General features: G+C 42.1%; 1 protein-coding gene across 3 annotated transcripts in view; it reads left to right on the top strand.

The window, feature by feature from the left end:
* LOC114428569 (receptor tyrosine-protein kinase erbB-4-like) overlaps positions 1-17,404 on the top strand; it is a 171,684-nt gene that overhangs the window by 117,360 nt on the left and 36,920 nt on the right. For all 3 annotated transcript variants that reach the window (XM_028397123.1, XM_028397132.1, XM_028397114.1), the window contains exons 4-13: positions 4,130-4,264; positions 5,305-5,370; positions 6,957-7,075; positions 7,584-7,725; positions 8,213-8,326; positions 9,749-9,875; positions 11,197-11,270; positions 11,881-11,971; positions 12,233-12,438; positions 13,414-13,546. In XM_028397123.1, the coding sequence (XP_028252924.1) occupies positions 4,130-4,264; positions 5,305-5,370; positions 6,957-7,075; positions 7,584-7,725; positions 8,213-8,326; positions 9,749-9,875; positions 11,197-11,270; positions 11,881-11,971; positions 12,233-12,438; positions 13,414-13,546 (1,207 nt within the window). The remainder of the gene's footprint in view (positions 1-4,129; positions 4,265-5,304; positions 5,371-6,956; positions 7,076-7,583; positions 7,726-8,212; positions 8,327-9,748; positions 9,876-11,196; positions 11,271-11,880; positions 11,972-12,232; positions 12,439-13,413; positions 13,547-17,404) is intronic.

Genomic DNA, 17,404 nt, shown 5'->3' with positions numbered 1-17,404 from the left:
TGATCATGGAGGAGGCTTTTAATGTGACACATACTGGAAGCTAAAGCTAAATCAATGATAAAACCTTGATTTATGAGAGATGCTATTCGCACTTAGGCTTCCGTAGACAATAATGCTATTTGCATTTTAGACATTGCAACAATAGCAAATTAAAATAAACATTTGCAGAATACATGGGTAAATATTAATTTATGAGAGATGCTATTCACACTCAGGTGTCTACTGTATATATAATATTACTTGTACTTACTTAGTACTTTTGTTGCAATATGTGAATCAAACTTCCTCCTCATTTGATCATTTCATTGTTTTCAAAAATAAAAGTCCCATGTTTGACCCTAAACCACCTCACATATTGGCTTTGATGCTCTTTATCCTACCTCATCTGACTTTCTAAAGCCTGTCTGTCTGAGGAGCTTCCTCAGTGGCACATAAATGCTGCATGTGACTACTCACCCGGGTGCAAATGGAATTTAGAAAACAGTGCATTCCATTTCATCGACGTCTGAGCGGAAAATCACAAGGTGCTTCCCTTGGGGTTCAATGCATTTCTCGTTCAGGCACGGAGTGATTAATTGGCATTTAAAAAGTAAAGCCGCAGCTTAACTCTCCAGCTTTGCCTACAAATGCAAGGCTTTGTCGACCTGATGAAGCCGAGCTCCAAGTTGCGTTTTGGTGTTGGGTGGGAAGTATTTATTGCAGGGATTTTGTATGTTTGTGTGCTGTATTTCACATGTTTGCCTGGGTTTTCCTCTGTTTGTGTGTGTGTGTGAAGGCAACCAGCTGTGGTGAAAAAGAGTGATCACCTCGATTTCTCTGTTCCCCCTGCTCAGCAAGTCAGCCTATCACCGTGAGTGAGAAAGTGCCACCATCCAAAGGGGTGGAGGACGACAAGTACGGAGAGATGATCCTAATAAAAAAGAGCAGAGTGGATGGCCCGAATGCACTTAGCTTGAGCTGTGTGATACGTGACACACCCGCCCCCAAGACAAGACAATAACGGCAAAAGCATGGACTCATCAGTCGAGGACGAATCACTATTACAGCCTTATTCATCAGCATAATTAGGCAGAGAAAGAGATGTGGGACAAGTGGCTAGCAGCACTGATGAAAGCTCATCAGCAGGCTCCCTGTAGAGCTATGGCCACTGATTGGTGCTGGGGCCATCATTGCCTCGAAACTACTTCAAAATAGGGGCTCTTCGCTCTGCTGAACGACAGTAAAATGAACTTAATTGGCTTGCAAAGGCAGCTTGGTGCAGGGATCATTTTTACTTCCCTAACAATCTGTAGAGTGATTGGCTTGATGCAATTATAAACTCCTATGAAATCCTTTCAAAAACACTCCTACCTTTTTGATTTTTATAGCTTTACAATATCCTTCAAGGGTCAAGGGCCTCCCTATTTCTAAATTCATTTAAATCAAATATTTGTTAAGTGGAACTGAGTGGACAAAAGTGCACCAAAACATAAATAAATGGGGTTGAAAGGGTCATATACTTAGTCATTATTTCATCAAAATGTAATTGTTGTTGATTCAAAACAGTGATTATGTGGTTAAATGGAAGGGGTCAAAATGTGCAGTTGATCCCTATTTTTACCCACGCAGATGGTACAATCCACCTCACATGGTGGTGACAAGGTAAATTTAAATCATTTCCATCCATATTTTTTAAACAAAGGGGAAACTGGTGCTTTTAATTTGAAATACTTAAAAGTAAGATGGGGTTTGCATGAGAATAACAAATGGTAGAGTGTGAGGTTTTCTTTTTGGATTTTCTAAATTCCACAGAATTTCACAGACTAATACTGTGTGTAAAGCTGTGAGGTTTATAGAATTAAGTAAAAAAGAGTGAATTTAATAAAGTCGTTTGTCCCTTTACTAGAATTCACCAAATCCTCCTCTCCTCTGGTGATCTCTCATCCTGCTCCACGGTTCAACATCATATCTAATCTCGTATTCCACATGGCAACTTTTCCCTCATTTTTCCATCACCGTTAGTTTTACTGCCAAGAGAAATGTAGCAAAAATGCTCCACCAGAAGCGGTCTTGAACTAAACACGACCTGACCATATGGCAGCGGAGCCCTCAGCGGCCTCACATAAAACGCCATCACCGGGAACTGTGTCACCCGGCGGAACGGATCGCTTTGGTCGAACATGCAGACCAATCAAAAAAGGGAGTACAGGAGCTCTTTTGTGTCCAATTTAAAGGCTGCATGACATCAAACTGCATTTTTTAATCAGAAAAAGTTTGGGCCCTCGCTGTTAGCCTTAAGATCTTCGTGTCATGTGCAGTTTTAGACGCCAAATATATAGATTTGTGTGTTATTTTTGGAGGGTCTGTGAACTAATCACTCCTATATTACATATTATGCTTGATAGTAAATCTTTGCATCATCATCCATTTATGTAAAAGGTTCTGTAATCTCCCCCCTCGACTCTCCTCCTGCTCCTCTGATGCAGGACAATAGCTTTGATGATGGTCCTGTGAATCACAGGAATGCAGGAGGGTGAGGGAACCAGAGGTATGATGGAAAAGATGGACCAGTGGAGGGGGGGCAGTGCTGGTGCATGACTGTTAATGAATGACCACCTGCTGGAGTAGTTAAAGCAGTAGATGGACAGCAGCACTGGTAGTTTGTCTCACAGCTAGAAGTGAAAATATCCACATGGAAATCCAGAGGTGGATACAAAGGTGGCCGCCACACTGGAGCTGGGTCTTAATTCAGAGGCTTGCAGAAACTGAGGATTTCCTGTTTTATCACCATGTGATGCTCATGTTGCCTAGCAACCTTGAGTCTGCATCATTGGAAGACATGATCAGCACAGGGAGTCCTTCAGCACTGTAAAATTCGACGTGTGATCTGTGGAAGACTTCCTGTTTATTCTTAAGTGCTGCTGTTGTTGCCTAGCAAACCTGTAGCTTTCAATCTTGGGATATGTTAGGTGTCGAAGCAGCTACCATCCATCTTTGAAGGATTCAGACTAAGGATGGGTCGGCCATCTTTTTTCCATCTTTGGGGCACACCTTTGGAATGCCATCATGCCATTTGATTGTGTGTGCCTGTTCTTGACCTCCTGCACTTTGTGTCAAATATGAGCTGCTTCCTACAGATAGTCGCTGATGCTGACAATGCAGTAAGCCTTCCCTTTTTTTCCGTCTATGAATGTAAAACACCCCCCCATCCCTCCCCCTCCCTCCCTGATAAATCGTGCATTGTGACGGGAACATGATTACAAGGCGACACGGCTGTAGGCCATTCAGCAGGCAGACGGAGCGCCATGTCACCTCTAAGAGGGCTTTGAATAAATGTCCCCGTCTCCACCAAGGCCCACTTCCTTAATCAGGGTGTCGGATGGTAATGATTAGCTTGCTGCTTGCGCTCCTCAGCTGCTGAGTCGTCCGCATAACTCACACACTGTTAATAATCTGCAGAGACAATGCCCTTCTTTACCTTCAGCTAATCCAGCTCTAATCTGAACCACATTGTTACTTTTTTTCTATTAAATTTCATTTATTGTGACAAGTACTTTCATGGAATCAGGCCATGCTTAATATTCAAGGAGACGGGGATGCAAGGTGATTGTATCTAAATCCCTGAACTAGGTTAAATAATACAGTCAGCTGGAGAAAGAGACTGTTGTTTCTCTTCTGCCTTAGGTCACAGCTTGGGAGGGAGGGGATTATTGTAGCATCATTTCATCCTGCGTCTATATCCAAAACCTGGATTAGTAGCAGGGAGAGGGATTAGAATTTATTATCACACTCCATGCTCAGGCATCTGTTAAGAGCCCCGGTCCTCAAAAAGAAACATATTTCTGCTGTTAAGCGGAATGAGGAGTTTGTGAGTGGGTCAAGAGATAAGAGTGGAAGCATCCAGTGATATTTTAAATGAAAGTACATAATTAAAGGTGTTTTTGAATATCAATTTGTTGTTCAGTGTCTTTAGACAAGGCATTGAATTACTGTGCATTTGTCAATAGCATTTATCTTCATGCTCAGATGGACTTCAGGGAACAGCATTGAGACAAAGGAATGATAACCTTGAAGCATTGATTTTCTGCCATCATGTACATATATCAATGGCTCTGTGCTCATTTTCCCTCCTCTCCTTCTCTCTCTGCAGAGATTTTGAACGGCGGCGTTTACGTTGACCAGAACAAATTCCTGTGCCATGCCGACACCATCCACTGGCGTGACATTATCAAGAACCCTCAGGCCGAGCTGCTGGTGGTGCCATCCAACAACAGCAACCTTGGATGTGAGTATATGTATATATATATATATATATATATATATATATATATATATATATATATATATATATATATTAAAAAGCATTCCATCTGCCTGGCGGTCATTTAGAAGCAAAATCACATAGTGTTAGATCAACGTGTGAACCTTTCCATTGTAGCGGCTCCCCTCCGAGGCCCATGGAGATGCTGTCTACTTTTGCTCTTTTTGAAATCTCAGTGAAGCTGACAGCTGGCCACTTCCCCTGGTGCACAACCTCTCCGAAGGTCCCCACAGCGCCTTGGACAGGCGTTGCTGTCCGGCGGACATTCTGTGTCACAAGGCTCTCCAACTTTTTTTTTTTTTTTTTTTTTACACTGCACATTCACAGGCAGGACTTTTGCTCATTTTTAAGGGGAGAGATGGGAGGTTTCTTAGGGCTCTGTATCAAAAGACATCAGGATGAGCAGTAGGGACAGCTGGTCGCACAAACAGAGGAGATGAAAAGACACTGTGACCTTCTTTTGCTTACAGAACTGCAGGGAGTGAGGCATCGTGCAAACAGTTTGTGAAGACACTTTTAAGTACAATGTGTGCGCCGTTATTGTTGAATAGATGATGGAGGGGGAGGAAGAGGAGGGTGGGTGAAAAGAACAGAGGAGGTGGGCCAAAAAATGACAAGAGACTGTGTGGGTGTTGAGGTTGCCAAATTGAGGCCCCTTTGCCAAGCCGTGGTTAGTATTTAACATTAACAACCCCACAGTGGGAGTGGTTGAAGTTGCTGGGTGACAGTCTGCTGCACTATTGCACTTACTGTGTAATTAACCCGTAGTCAATTAAGCCTTGATGATGGACCACTGGCAGATGAAGGCAGTGAGCGCTCTGTCAGGTCCTACTTTTCCTCCGAGCGCACGACGAAGGGAGTAGAAGCCCCACTTTCACGCTCCTCGCGGGCCACCAGTCGAGGGGATGCGACAGATCCGTCAACAGGCGGTGAAGTTTGAGAGCAGCTGTGGTGAAGTTTTGCAGAAGAATTGTCTGACACTCGTCGCCGATTGTGTTTTGCAGGCAGGCGCTGTCACCGCTCGTGTAACGGCCGCTGCTGGGGCCCTCAGGAAGACCAGTGTCAAACTTGTGAGTGCACACACACACACACATACACACAGAGACATTCACAGCTGCTACAAGCCTGCTAATGTGGCACAAAATAAAGGGATAAATCACAAATTTAACAAGCAAGTCTAAGTACCTGTACATTTAATAGTCTAGTTTAGCATTTCGATAGCTAATCCAATGTAGTTAATCCAATGTAGTAATTTAAAAATCAACATCAATATGCTTGGGGAAAGAGAAAATAATAATATTCATGATTGGTTAATATTCCAAGAATAATCTCAGAATTTATGAGATTAAAGTAGCAATATTGCCAGAAAAATGCTCTGACGTACAGTCGTAAATCCAAGTTTTTTTTTTCTGGCAAAATTGCTACTTTAATCTCAAAAATTCTGAGAATAGAACCCCCCTCCTTCTCTTCTGGCTCAATAATTTAATACGCTATCATAGAAACACTATATGTAGTGAGCTCAGGAAGTATTGCAGACATACATTAGCTTTGACAGAAATAGACTTGCATAAAACATTCTAATTATATGGATTTTTTTTACAAAGACAGGGTCACTTTTGTCATCTTCATGCTAAGCTAAGCTAACCACACCATTGTCCTTGCTCTAGATCCAAACACATGAGTTTGATATTGAAAAAAAGTTCTATAAAATAGCCTGACTTTGACATTTTGCCACAGTAGGAGCCTTTGAAACAGTCTATTAAAAATCTAGGCCAATGAAAGTCTGTTAAATCAGTTTAAGGCAGAGTGACCGTTGGTATTTAAAGAGGATACTGCTTTAAAATAATCTCCTGTAATCTGTTCTGACAGATTTATTATTATTATTTTTGGCTTGGTGAGCATATCTGTACACATCTGTTTCTCTAACTGTTTTACTGAACTCATGAATAGACCTGGATAAATGTGAAGGAAAGAGAGTGAGTTTTTTTTCACAACTAAACAAGAGAAATTCTTGTTCTGTGTATAATTACAAGATGTTCTACCCGTGTAAAGACCTACAGAGAGTGTTTTTCACAGACTAATAGACTAACAGTTTTTTTTTCACTCCTGCATCATTATGTTCGCATCTCAGCAGAGGGCGAGCACAGCAGTTTCTAATGTGTCTGCTTCCAGCTCCTGCTGCTGCTAGTGTATCTTTACCAATAATGTGTGGGAGACTCTCCTCCAGTGCAAGCATTTGAAGCAATAGGTACACTTCAGTAATGATACTTACATCGCTAGTTTTGTGGTAAAAATGCTGGAAAAAATTGATAAATATTTCCTTGGTTATGAGGATGGTCGGCATAGCAACCAATAAAGCTGGGATTCAGCAGCACAGTTGGAAAGTGTGTTTGGCTGATGGGTCTGCTTGGCTGAGAGCACCCATTGTACAAACACAGATATGGTGAATCAGTGAGATCCAAGCTTTATTTATCTGTACCTGGGAACTGCCAGGCACGATTCAGACTGAGGCGTTCAAGGGCACCTCGAGATCAGAGTGTGTTTTTTTTTTTAAGCTGACCTTTAGGTTGCTGAAGCCATCAATTTGTCTTCATATCAGAGGAGTGTTGTGTCTTTTTTTGTGTGTCAGACCTTTAAAATCTTATTTTTTGTGCAGTGACAAAAACGGTGTGTGCGGAGCAGTGTGACGGTCGATGCTTCGGGCCCTACGTCAGCGACTGCTGCCACCGCGAATGCGCCGGCGGATGCTCAGGCCCCAAGGACACGGACTGCTTTGTACGTCACACACACACTTGTTTTTATTTATCTGTTCCTTAACTTTCCTTGAGACTTTTTTCTTTCTAACCTCTTTGCTTCTTCCTCCCACACCACCGCCCAAAAATGATCCACTTTGTTTACCTCCTGATGAATTGTTTGTCATTTTACGGGGCCTCTGTAAAAGTCTCTCTCTTCAAAGAACAAATTGGTGATTCAGTGTTCCAATTAATATCCCTTTTATCACCTTAACTTCCACGTGCACACACACACACACACATAAAAGAGAGGATATTGTAGTTGTAATTCACAGAAAAGCCTCATCCAATTCAATTACAGCCGCTTCAGCCACAGACGACAAAACACTTAAGAGGTTTATGGGAAAACATCAATGGCTCTAATTTTTCTCCTGTTTGGCATTTAGTGAGAGACGAGGGACAGCTGCATGATTTCTCATGTAAAAATGAAATGCTGCTCCATGACTTACGATATCATAGCCCCCTTTTTTTCGCTGTGCTCTTGTGTTCAGGCGTGCACCAATTTCAACGACAGCGGCGCGTGCGTGACGCAGTGCCCTCAGCCCTTCGTCTACAACCCGACGTCCTTCCAGCTGGAGCACAACCCCAGAGCCAAGTACACCTACGGAGCCTTCTGCGTCAAGAAGTGTCCACGTAAGCCTGCAACACGCTCACAATGATCCTCATAATTAAGTTTTATGGTTGTGAAGCGTTTATCCTCCGCCTATCCTGAAATTAGACTCCAGACAATTATTTCAAGTCAGGATAAATTACTCATACATAAATAAATTGTGTATCTCAATCAAGTCGTCGCCACACCATCTGCTTCAGCTTCTGGCAGAAGGAAAAAGCAAATCTTAGCTCTTTCTTTTCAAGTCAAGAGTGCAGCAGTAATTCAGTGAGTGTGCATTAAAAGTCAAGCTACATCAACAGATTGCATATTCAAATTCCACTGATCATCAAATGAGCATACTGCAGTCACACTATTACAAGTGCTAATTTGATTCATTACTTCTCCTGAGCAATATAGCCCTACGCCATTAGTTTTGATCGTTACACAAATGTTATTAAAATACAATCAATTTCTCACCATTTCAGGGGAAATTCATGTGTGTTTTCTTTTCTTTCTTTTTTTTCCCAGATAACTTTGTGGTGGACCACAGCTCCTGTGTCCGTGCATGCCCCAGCAACAAGATGGAAGTAGAGGAAAACCGCATTAAAATGTGCATCCCGTGTACCGACATCTGTCCTAAAGGTAAACTATGTGATGATATGGTATGTATATAGAAGTTTACTGCCACTAAAAACCATCAAGCAGGTGTGAAATGAATTTTTAAAAAGAAAATCACACAATCACAGAATGGTCCTTGAATGCACCATGTGCAACACAAGTTCCGTCATAAAATACACCAAATCTAAGCTAAACTGTGTTATTGTATACATCTCTAAAAAACACAATTGAATTTCTGATGGTACTTGAATGCATCACAAGCAAAGCTTAAAACAGGCTTTTCTTTACATGCTCACATTAAAAATTCGTAAAAAAAACAGATCGTTCTCGCTAATAAAATTCTTTTAAAAACAAAATATTCTACAGTCCTTGAGGTGGACTGATGATGTATTTTATTGCCTACTGGCTCAGACCCTGGCTGCATCACTCATAAGCCGCGACTATCACTTTGTGCCAGCGCGAGAACAGATGTTTGTGGCTGGCGCTGTGTCATTATGAAGATAGCACCAGAAGGGGACGTGTTAACGTCGGGGGGGATAAAAATCAGAGTTTCCCACAATGCACTGCATTTACTGTATGCATAGGAAACGTAGGAATGAGAAATCAGGTTTACAATGCACTGAATGTTATTTGCTTATAGCTGATTTTCCAAAATATCCCTTTAATTTAAGGATAACATAATCCAATATGAACTCCTGTGTATGTCTTTTAGCTGATTTCCTGTGCATATTGCTACATCCTGCAGGATAAATATGTTAGTTACGGCATTACTAAAGGTCAAATGTTTGATCTTTTCACCAGTCAACATATTAATTAACATAAAACAGTCTTACCTGCTCAGTAATTACAAGTCACTCTGCTACAAGAGCGCCTGAGATGTGAAATTAAAGAGTGACTTCAGTTCAATGCAGAGGATTAGCCTGTTCATCATATTGTTCTCACAAAGGCTCTGTGTTTTTCCTCCAGGCTTCGTGCACGGGCCCGCGGCATCCATTGATTGGCTAATCTCTTGATTACATCGTCACGTAGTGGGGAGGGGTTAATGAGGGATGGCTCAAGGAACTGTGGGAAATGATAACAAATTAACATTTCAGATATGGAATTGGCTGGTATAAATCACTATCAAAAACTGGTTACACCACTTAATGCCAGCCTTATTCATCATCCCCTCCGCCTCTGTCAGAAATACTTGGCTCACACTAGACCACAAGTGTAATTAATGCAGATGTAATGAATTCATTATAAGGAGGAATTGGCTGTGGATCGGCCCGTGCTTTCATCAAAAGAATTCCGATGCATGGAGAGGGGCCGCGGCCTTGCCTGTGCACCCGGAGCACGACTATACTTTCATAAAGGGCCTTAAAAAATTAAAGTGACAAACAAGGCCGTGCAAGGACACCTGCACAAGGAGGGAAGTGCAAGTAATGGCTGTTTGTGTTTTTTCAGTGTGTGACGGTATAGGGACGGGCAGCCTACAGATGGCTCAAACAGTGGATGCCAGCAACATTGATAAGTTTGTCAACTGCACCAAAATAAACGGGAACCTCATCTTCCTCATTACAGGCATTAAAGGGTGAGTAAAGGGTTATTTCAAAACACACTGATCACAGTTGGACAAACATCATTTTTGCACCATGCCATTGTTTTATTTATGTAGCAAAAGCCATGTTTAATACAGCATGCGCAGTTACTGCTTCTATAGGATTTAATTAGGTGAGCTGCAGCAGGTGCTGCTGATCATCAGCAGGTGTACAGACCTCTATAAAAACAGACAGTTTGTGCTGGTGTGTGTTAACACAATGAGAAGAGGTGAACAAGTGGACAGCAGTGTTAGTTTTTAGTCTTGTGACTAAAATGTCATTTAATTTTAGTCACATTTTAGTCATCAACATTTTTTAACTTTTAGTATAGTTTTAGTCGACTAAAATTCTATGAAATATTTGTCATGAAATTATTAAGGTTTGATTGTGCAATAAAAACAGACACAGCTTGTTATTTGAACAAACATCTCTTTATTTAATTACCATTACCTGTTCACAAAAGAACAAAAGCACCAATGAACAGTGAGCTGCTCTCCCTGAACACACTGTTGATACAGTGTTCAGTCATGACCTTTTTTATATTTAGTTATCGTCTCATTTTTATCAGCAAAAAAGGGCATTAACGAAAACTATGATGAAAATGATTTGTCAACAAAATTGTTCAAGACAGCTGTCAATCTTCCCAGAAGTGGACATCCCAGCAAATTTACTGCAAGATAAGACTATTCAAAACAGAAAAACAAAAAACAAAAGAACATAAGAGCTACATGTCAGAGCACTCAGGCCTCACTGAGCATGCTCAGTGTTAACGTGCTTGATAGCACAATTAGAAAAAAAAACTAAACAAGCACAGTTTGATTGCAAGGTAGGAGAATGACTCTTCTGTCTATAAAGAACACGAGGTTCACAGAACTGCATCTGAACACTTGTGAAACAATGTCCCATGGACAGACGAGACCAATACAGCTACATGTTAAGACTGATAAGTATCTACAACATGTCGATTTAATTGTGTTTTTGTCTGGGCTTCTTTAGCCAATTGGACATGAACTACCAAATCAAAGCAAAATGCTTTCAATTGTATTTTTAGTGTCTAGAAACATACTGAAGCATACAATGCTTCATATCTCAGCCCTGGCTAAAAACAGAAAAAATCCATCCCATTGTGTAAGAGTAATTGTGCTTAGGAAGGTCAATGAGTCCCATTTCTATTCGACTAAACTATCAACTACTCTTGATGTGCCCTGCAGCTTGGAGGACGGAATGAGGTGGAGCTGCGATATGAGCGTTCCTTTGCTTTCACAAACCAAGGCCATGGGCTAGAAGGATGTAAATATTGTGTTCTTTCCTCAGAGACATGTATCATGGTATTGGACCATTGGACCCAGAGCGCCTCAACGTGTTCCGCACAGTGAAAGAGATCACAGGTAGGACCAGAGTCTCCTTGGAATGTTGATTTCTCATATTCGAATCAGTCCATGCTTTCAGTCCATGTGTGTGTGTGCATCCTTGTGTGTGTATTCATTCATTAGCTATTAGAGGCCTTAAGGGATGCGCAGTGCCTTGTATACAAACCCTTTTGTCATATTAAACTGCAACTTGCAGTTGAGCCAAACAGCTAATGGAGTGAAACTGCATTTTCATAATGAAAACCTTAGCAATAAGAAAGAGCAATGGCTGTCCTATCTCCGCCATTTCCTGCTCTATCCCTTTTAATGTCATTTCCACAGATGCTGATTGGATATTATCTGTCATTACAGGCAAGTGCAGCCGGACAAATTGTGCAGAATATTAAATCCATTCTTTTAATTAGCATATATTGTCTTCGCCGTGTGCATTTCCCCAAACAGGCTTGAACTTCACAGAGGCGGTGCAGCCCTATGACCAAAAAAATTCCACTCATTTTTCTTATGCTCTTTCATTAAATACACCATGGACTCCTTTCCCTTTTGTCTTCCTTTCACTGTGGTATAATGTGTGCTAATTATCTATGAAATGTTTAAAGATAAGTTTTGCTAAGATATTGTCTGTCTCTAGGTTACCTCAACATCCAAGCTTGGCCTGAAAACATGACAGATCTGAGTGTTTTCTCCAGTCTGGCAACCATCGGAGGCAGATCTCTTTACAGGTACAAATTACAGGACTACTCTGTTTTTGCAGTGGGGGACAGAGATGCATCCCCTTTTTGCTAACATGGGCCTGATGGCAACAAGGTGCCCCGGTTGCTACCAAGTGGAAACAGTGGTAGCAAATGTGCATTCCCCTGTTGATACCATGGCCCTAATGGCAACTAAGGGGGCAAAGATGCATTCCCCTTTTATTCTCCTTTTTCATACCCTTACCCATCATGTCTAATTTGCTACATTCACTTGTTTCTTCTGTCTTCCAGTGGAAGCGGCATTTCCCTCCTGATCCTGAAGCAGCGTTGGATCTCCTCTCTCCAGTTCCAGTCGCTGGATGAGATCAGCGCCGGCAACGTCTACATCTTCAACAACAGCCGCCTCTGCTTCTACAACACTGTCAACTGGACCTCGCTGTTCCGGACCACAAGCCAAAAAGTCCTCATCCGCAACAACCGAGATCCAAAGGAGTGCAGTGAGTACAGAAGGAACATACACACATTGGTTTTACAAACATTCCATGCAGCAGTAACCAAATTAGCCCTAGTGTTCACTTATTTTCTCTCCCATTAATACGCTAATTAATTTCTAATCTTTGATTCACCTCATATCTCTGCAAATCCAGCTCCGCCCCAGCTCTACACACTGACTTGCCCGTTTCCAAGGCAACATCACCTTGGGGGTCTGTCTTTTGCTTGGCCATGAAAGCCCTTATTCAGCTCACAGTGACACTTCATGCACTGATGTGGGTTAAACTAGCCACAAGGCAGCAGAGACCTGATGGAAAGATGGGTGTTAATAAAAATGTATCAGTCGTTATCATGATCTGACATTGGTCCAACATGTCTGCCAGTAGAGCTCGGAGATAACAAGGCCACCATAGTTTTTCTTGGCCCAGCCACGCTGCAGTTGGTATCATTAGCGAGTTAATGAGTGCAGTGTGTGTATTAGAGATCGATCAATACAGCCTTACAAAGGTTTCTTCATTAGGCTCACCCCACTGTCTACCATTGACCACTCTGCTGTTTACAAAGGGTTCGGCCCCCGCCAGGCGACACTCCCGGGGACGTGTGTGTCACTCACCGGATGGAGGAGATGGCGGGTCTGATGAACAGCATTGATCGTTGCAGTTTGACTTATAAAAAAAAAAAAAATAAAGCCCAGGGTTCTGGTCGGGGCGTTCTTTAATGGCAGAGGTGTGGAGAATACCAATGTTTACTCACACAGCTGGGCAGCCTTCAGCTAGAGCAGCACACAAACACAAACAGACACAGGTTGATAAGTTTGTGGCCTGAGGTAGAAGGAGGAGACATATTTATTTTTCAGCATTACACACCTAGTCCAGGGTTTGTGGAGCATACTGATGCTTTTTCTAGAAGAAGAAGAATTATCACTGCCACAATTGCATCTAGTGTGTGCATGTTGAAATGTATTTCTGCTTTCCTTACAGATCAGCACCAAATGGTGTGCGACCGCATGTGTTCGGATGACGGGTGCTGGGGCCCGGGACCTGACCAGTGTCTCTCCTGCAGGTACTTCAGGCGTGGTCGCACCTGCGTCGAGTCCTGCAACCTATTTGAAGGGTGAGGAGTCGCTCCACTCATTCACTACTGCATTTGTTTATGCATTCTGAGCCATGTTTGTGCTGATGCCACGCATATCTGTAAAAATAGAATGTTTCCTGACTGTCAGATCATTATGGTTTCAAGAGGCTGCGTTCATTCCCCCAGCAAACCGCCATACGTGACAAGCAGAGGAAATAAAATCAATTTAAACAGATTTAATGCATGAGAATGAAGTTAAAACATCCTCAAGGGCTTGGTGGGAGGAGAGCCTAATTGACGATTGGCATGAATGTAATGAGATGAACCAATAAGGTATTTCATTGCTGTTACACATTGTCCAAAATCAATCAAAGAATTATATTTTATTACATATCACCCATTTAGACTGATGCTATGAGATGGAAAATAATGAACATTTGTAGCAGTTCCCAACAATCCTCTGATCAGTTTGCTTTGTGAGTAATTGCATTCAGGTGATTGCTTTGTGTTGCCAAGAGGCACATCAAAAATATCACTGCCAACTCACCTGGGGAAAAACAGTCCTTTTTAGAAGTAGTGCTCCTCTTGAATGAACAAGGAGATGTTGTGCATCACCGTCTAAAATAAGGCTGTACCAGCAGCATCTGCCACAAGACAAATATGACTGTCTTGCAAGCCGTGATGTCAAGCCTGAGGAGAGTGGGCAAGAGAAGACTGCATGAGAGCGAGCAACACTTGGTCATGTTGACTTGTTGCGGGTCCTTTTCCGGCACCGTTTGTGGGAGGGAAGCTTTGAAGTTGCCGGGGAAAAACAGCTCATAGCGAAGGCTTTGAAGAAGACGCGTGGCGGGGTGCTGCTGGAGTGCACTTGTTTCTTATACTGTAAATCAGTCAGTCAGTTACTGAGATGCATTGTAAGTAGGATTCAGCAGGCCCTTTATTGTTGTGTGTCAGTGGCCTGATCTATGGTGTCAAAAAGCGCTAACCGTAAAGGTTTGCCTGCTGAGAAGTCACCGCCTGCCAAGCTTGACAGATAAAAAGGAGCTTTTTGATATGGAAACCATCTTAACATTATGCTGCCACACTCATGTCAATTCAGCCTGGAAGGCTAACCTAGATAAATGTTAAATAGTATTATGTAAGACAAATGTCTGTCCGGTTGTTTACCATCACTATACTTAAAATTTATTCAGAAATAAGTGAGATGATATGCATGCTACCGTGACAAAGATGGAAACAGGAGAAGCAGAGATCTATAGTATCTTCATATTGCTTCCAAGACTGTGATGGCAACAGGAAGCAGAGGCGCATCCCCCTTTGCTACCATGACCTGAAATGCATCCTCGTGTCTCCTTGTACCTGTATCTACATACACATCTAGGTAGATCTTTAAAGGGTGCTCCACCTGGGACAGATCCTCCATAGTTTTTTTAGAGTTAAGCCTGCTTGATCTGTTGATCTGACCATCTAGTCATTGTTTCAGTTACTGTATGTGGGATTAGACTATGCAGCAAAGATCTCACTTTGTTCTGAAGCTATTGAACTGTATATCTCTGAAGACTTTAGTGTTAGCTCATTAAAAATGTTTTCAGGTTGCTGATTTTAAACCTTAAGATTCCTCAGCCTGCTCTTGTTCTATGTCTCCATTCTTAATGAGGAAAGGCACTAATTCCCTTTAGTTTATACGTCTGTTGAATAAAACAAAGGCAGAGGGAAGGAGGGGGGAGAAAACGACTGAGATGGCGTCCACTGGGGTTGTGGGAGGAGGGAGGAAGTGAGCTAGGGAGGCATTCAAAGTGTTTAATTAAAAAAGTTGCTCTGGTGGGTTGACCATGCTCTGCCTTGCTGGCATTTGGAGGTCTGCGAGGTGGCCACAGTCCTGCTTAAATTCCTGCTAAAACAGGGCTAATCCCCCATCAGGCCATCCCCAATGGGGCCTTGGCGCACACTTCCAGCCGTGAAGGGGGCCAATCAGGAGGAACGGCTTTGACGGAATGGAAATGACCCCAGAGAGCACCGCTGCAGAGGTCTTTGTCTCTCACCCATTCTCCTCCATGTATTTTTCCCCTCCTAAACCAACAAAAGAGATATCTCTCTTTTTCTAAAGGATTCCCCTGGACGGAGCTTACAGGAGAGAAATCTAATTTATTTTGGAACAAGGGAGAGAAAGACGAGAGAGAAATGCTAAAAGAGCGATGGGAGTTTCCTTTGAATCCACAGAAAACATTATTAATTAAAGGGCAGTCTGTACATAATGCATGTTTGAGACAAACTGCTGTGATCACAACCAACCAATAGGACTATTGAAAGAAGAAACGCCCGACATTAAGGCTTAGAAGGGAAATCTGGGACTTATCTTCACTTTTATTGCTCTTTAATGTGATACAGTTGAACCCAGGAGCTTCAGAGTGCCTCTTTTTCTTTTTTGGTAGCTTTAAGGAAAGTTTAAAGGTTTCTTTGCTAATGTTCCCCACAAGAAAATGCATAAAACACACACAGCCGCAGGAGATCTAGATTTCTCAATGCCAGATCACATAAAGCAAAGTGCCATATTATCAATTAATAGGTATTAATTCTGCACCCTGACATTTCCATACTATTCTATAAACATGACTTTTATGTAGTCATAGTTTCTTTTACTACTTATTATTATTTATTTTTGTCAGGTTGACAAAAAACACCCTAACAAAAAAGATTTCTGATTTTCCTCTAGTGTAATGAGATGTGGAGTAATGATATGTGCTGGTTACCATATACCCTAACAAAGAAAGTTTCTGAGCTCTTATTGTGAAAAGGTAAGTGCAGATATACACCAGCTTGTCCATAACATGTAGCAATCTGTAGCATGTCCATATTGGGTTGTCTACTATATGTGATATTAGATGTGAAAGCTTAATGTTTGGGGGTTACCATGGTAACAATGCAAATAAAGGTGGATTAAAATGTTTTCTGAGCTTTTATTGTGATAGACCAGTTTATCTACAACTTTGACCAATAGCAATCCTTAGCAGGTCTACATTGGGTCCTCTACTGTAATTATTGGGGTTGCCATGGTTACCATATGAGTCATACCCCAATCAAAAGAAAGGTTGGATATAATTCTTTTCTGAGCTTTTATTGTGAAAACATTAGAGGTACAGCTACCTAGGATGGCCAGCTATTCCACCAAGCAGCCTGTTAGGGATTCTCAGTGGATGCATGGCTCGCAGTGTGTGTGTGTGGAAACCAGCTGCGCCTCCCTTTGGTGGAGTAGACAGTGGAATCTAGACTGGACCCTGGCTTCATCTCTTTGTCTCTTAATCCCATTCCAGTAGCACCCCATGCAAATCAAAACAAACCCACCACACACACACACACACACAGTCGTTATCCCACTATTGTGAGAAAGGTGCCTGTTTGTACCTGGGTGAATCCTCCTCAGAGGGCGTCTGTCCTCAGCCTTCACCAATCGATCCCTCTGATGTGAAAAGTGTTTTTGATCTGCGGCAGCTGGTATTGACAGCGGCTGGCCTCCACCCGCCAGACGCCTCGCTTCAAAGGCGAGGATAATGCTCTGATTCGGACACAAACAAGGCATAAATTTATAGATCAGCGTGCACAGACACACTCATATACACATATATAAGAATAGAACAGCATAGCCAGAGGCAGTGCTGCAGTAATTGCAGAGTATAAACCTAATATCAAGCTTCATTGTTTACTTGCTATTCCTTCAGATGTGAAAAAGCTCACTGCCCTGCATGCCCCGCAACCAGAGCGCTGTCATTGCTGATGATACTTTAGAAGCCTCCTATATGTACAGCATGTGCTTACATACACAGAATAATTCAAAGTCTTCACTCAATCAATATTTCAAAATGGGCACACTCTCAAATCTATAATACATGCATCTCTATT

The sequence above is a fragment of the Parambassis ranga genome, chromosome 2 (assembly GCF_900634625.1).
Source record: "Parambassis ranga chromosome 2, fParRan2.1, whole genome shotgun sequence".
In the NCBI taxonomy this organism is placed as follows: domain Eukaryota; kingdom Metazoa; phylum Chordata; class Actinopteri; family Ambassidae; genus Parambassis; species Parambassis ranga.
Note: the sequence above shows the minus strand (reverse complement) of the source record. Positions and strands in the feature narration are given on the sequence as shown.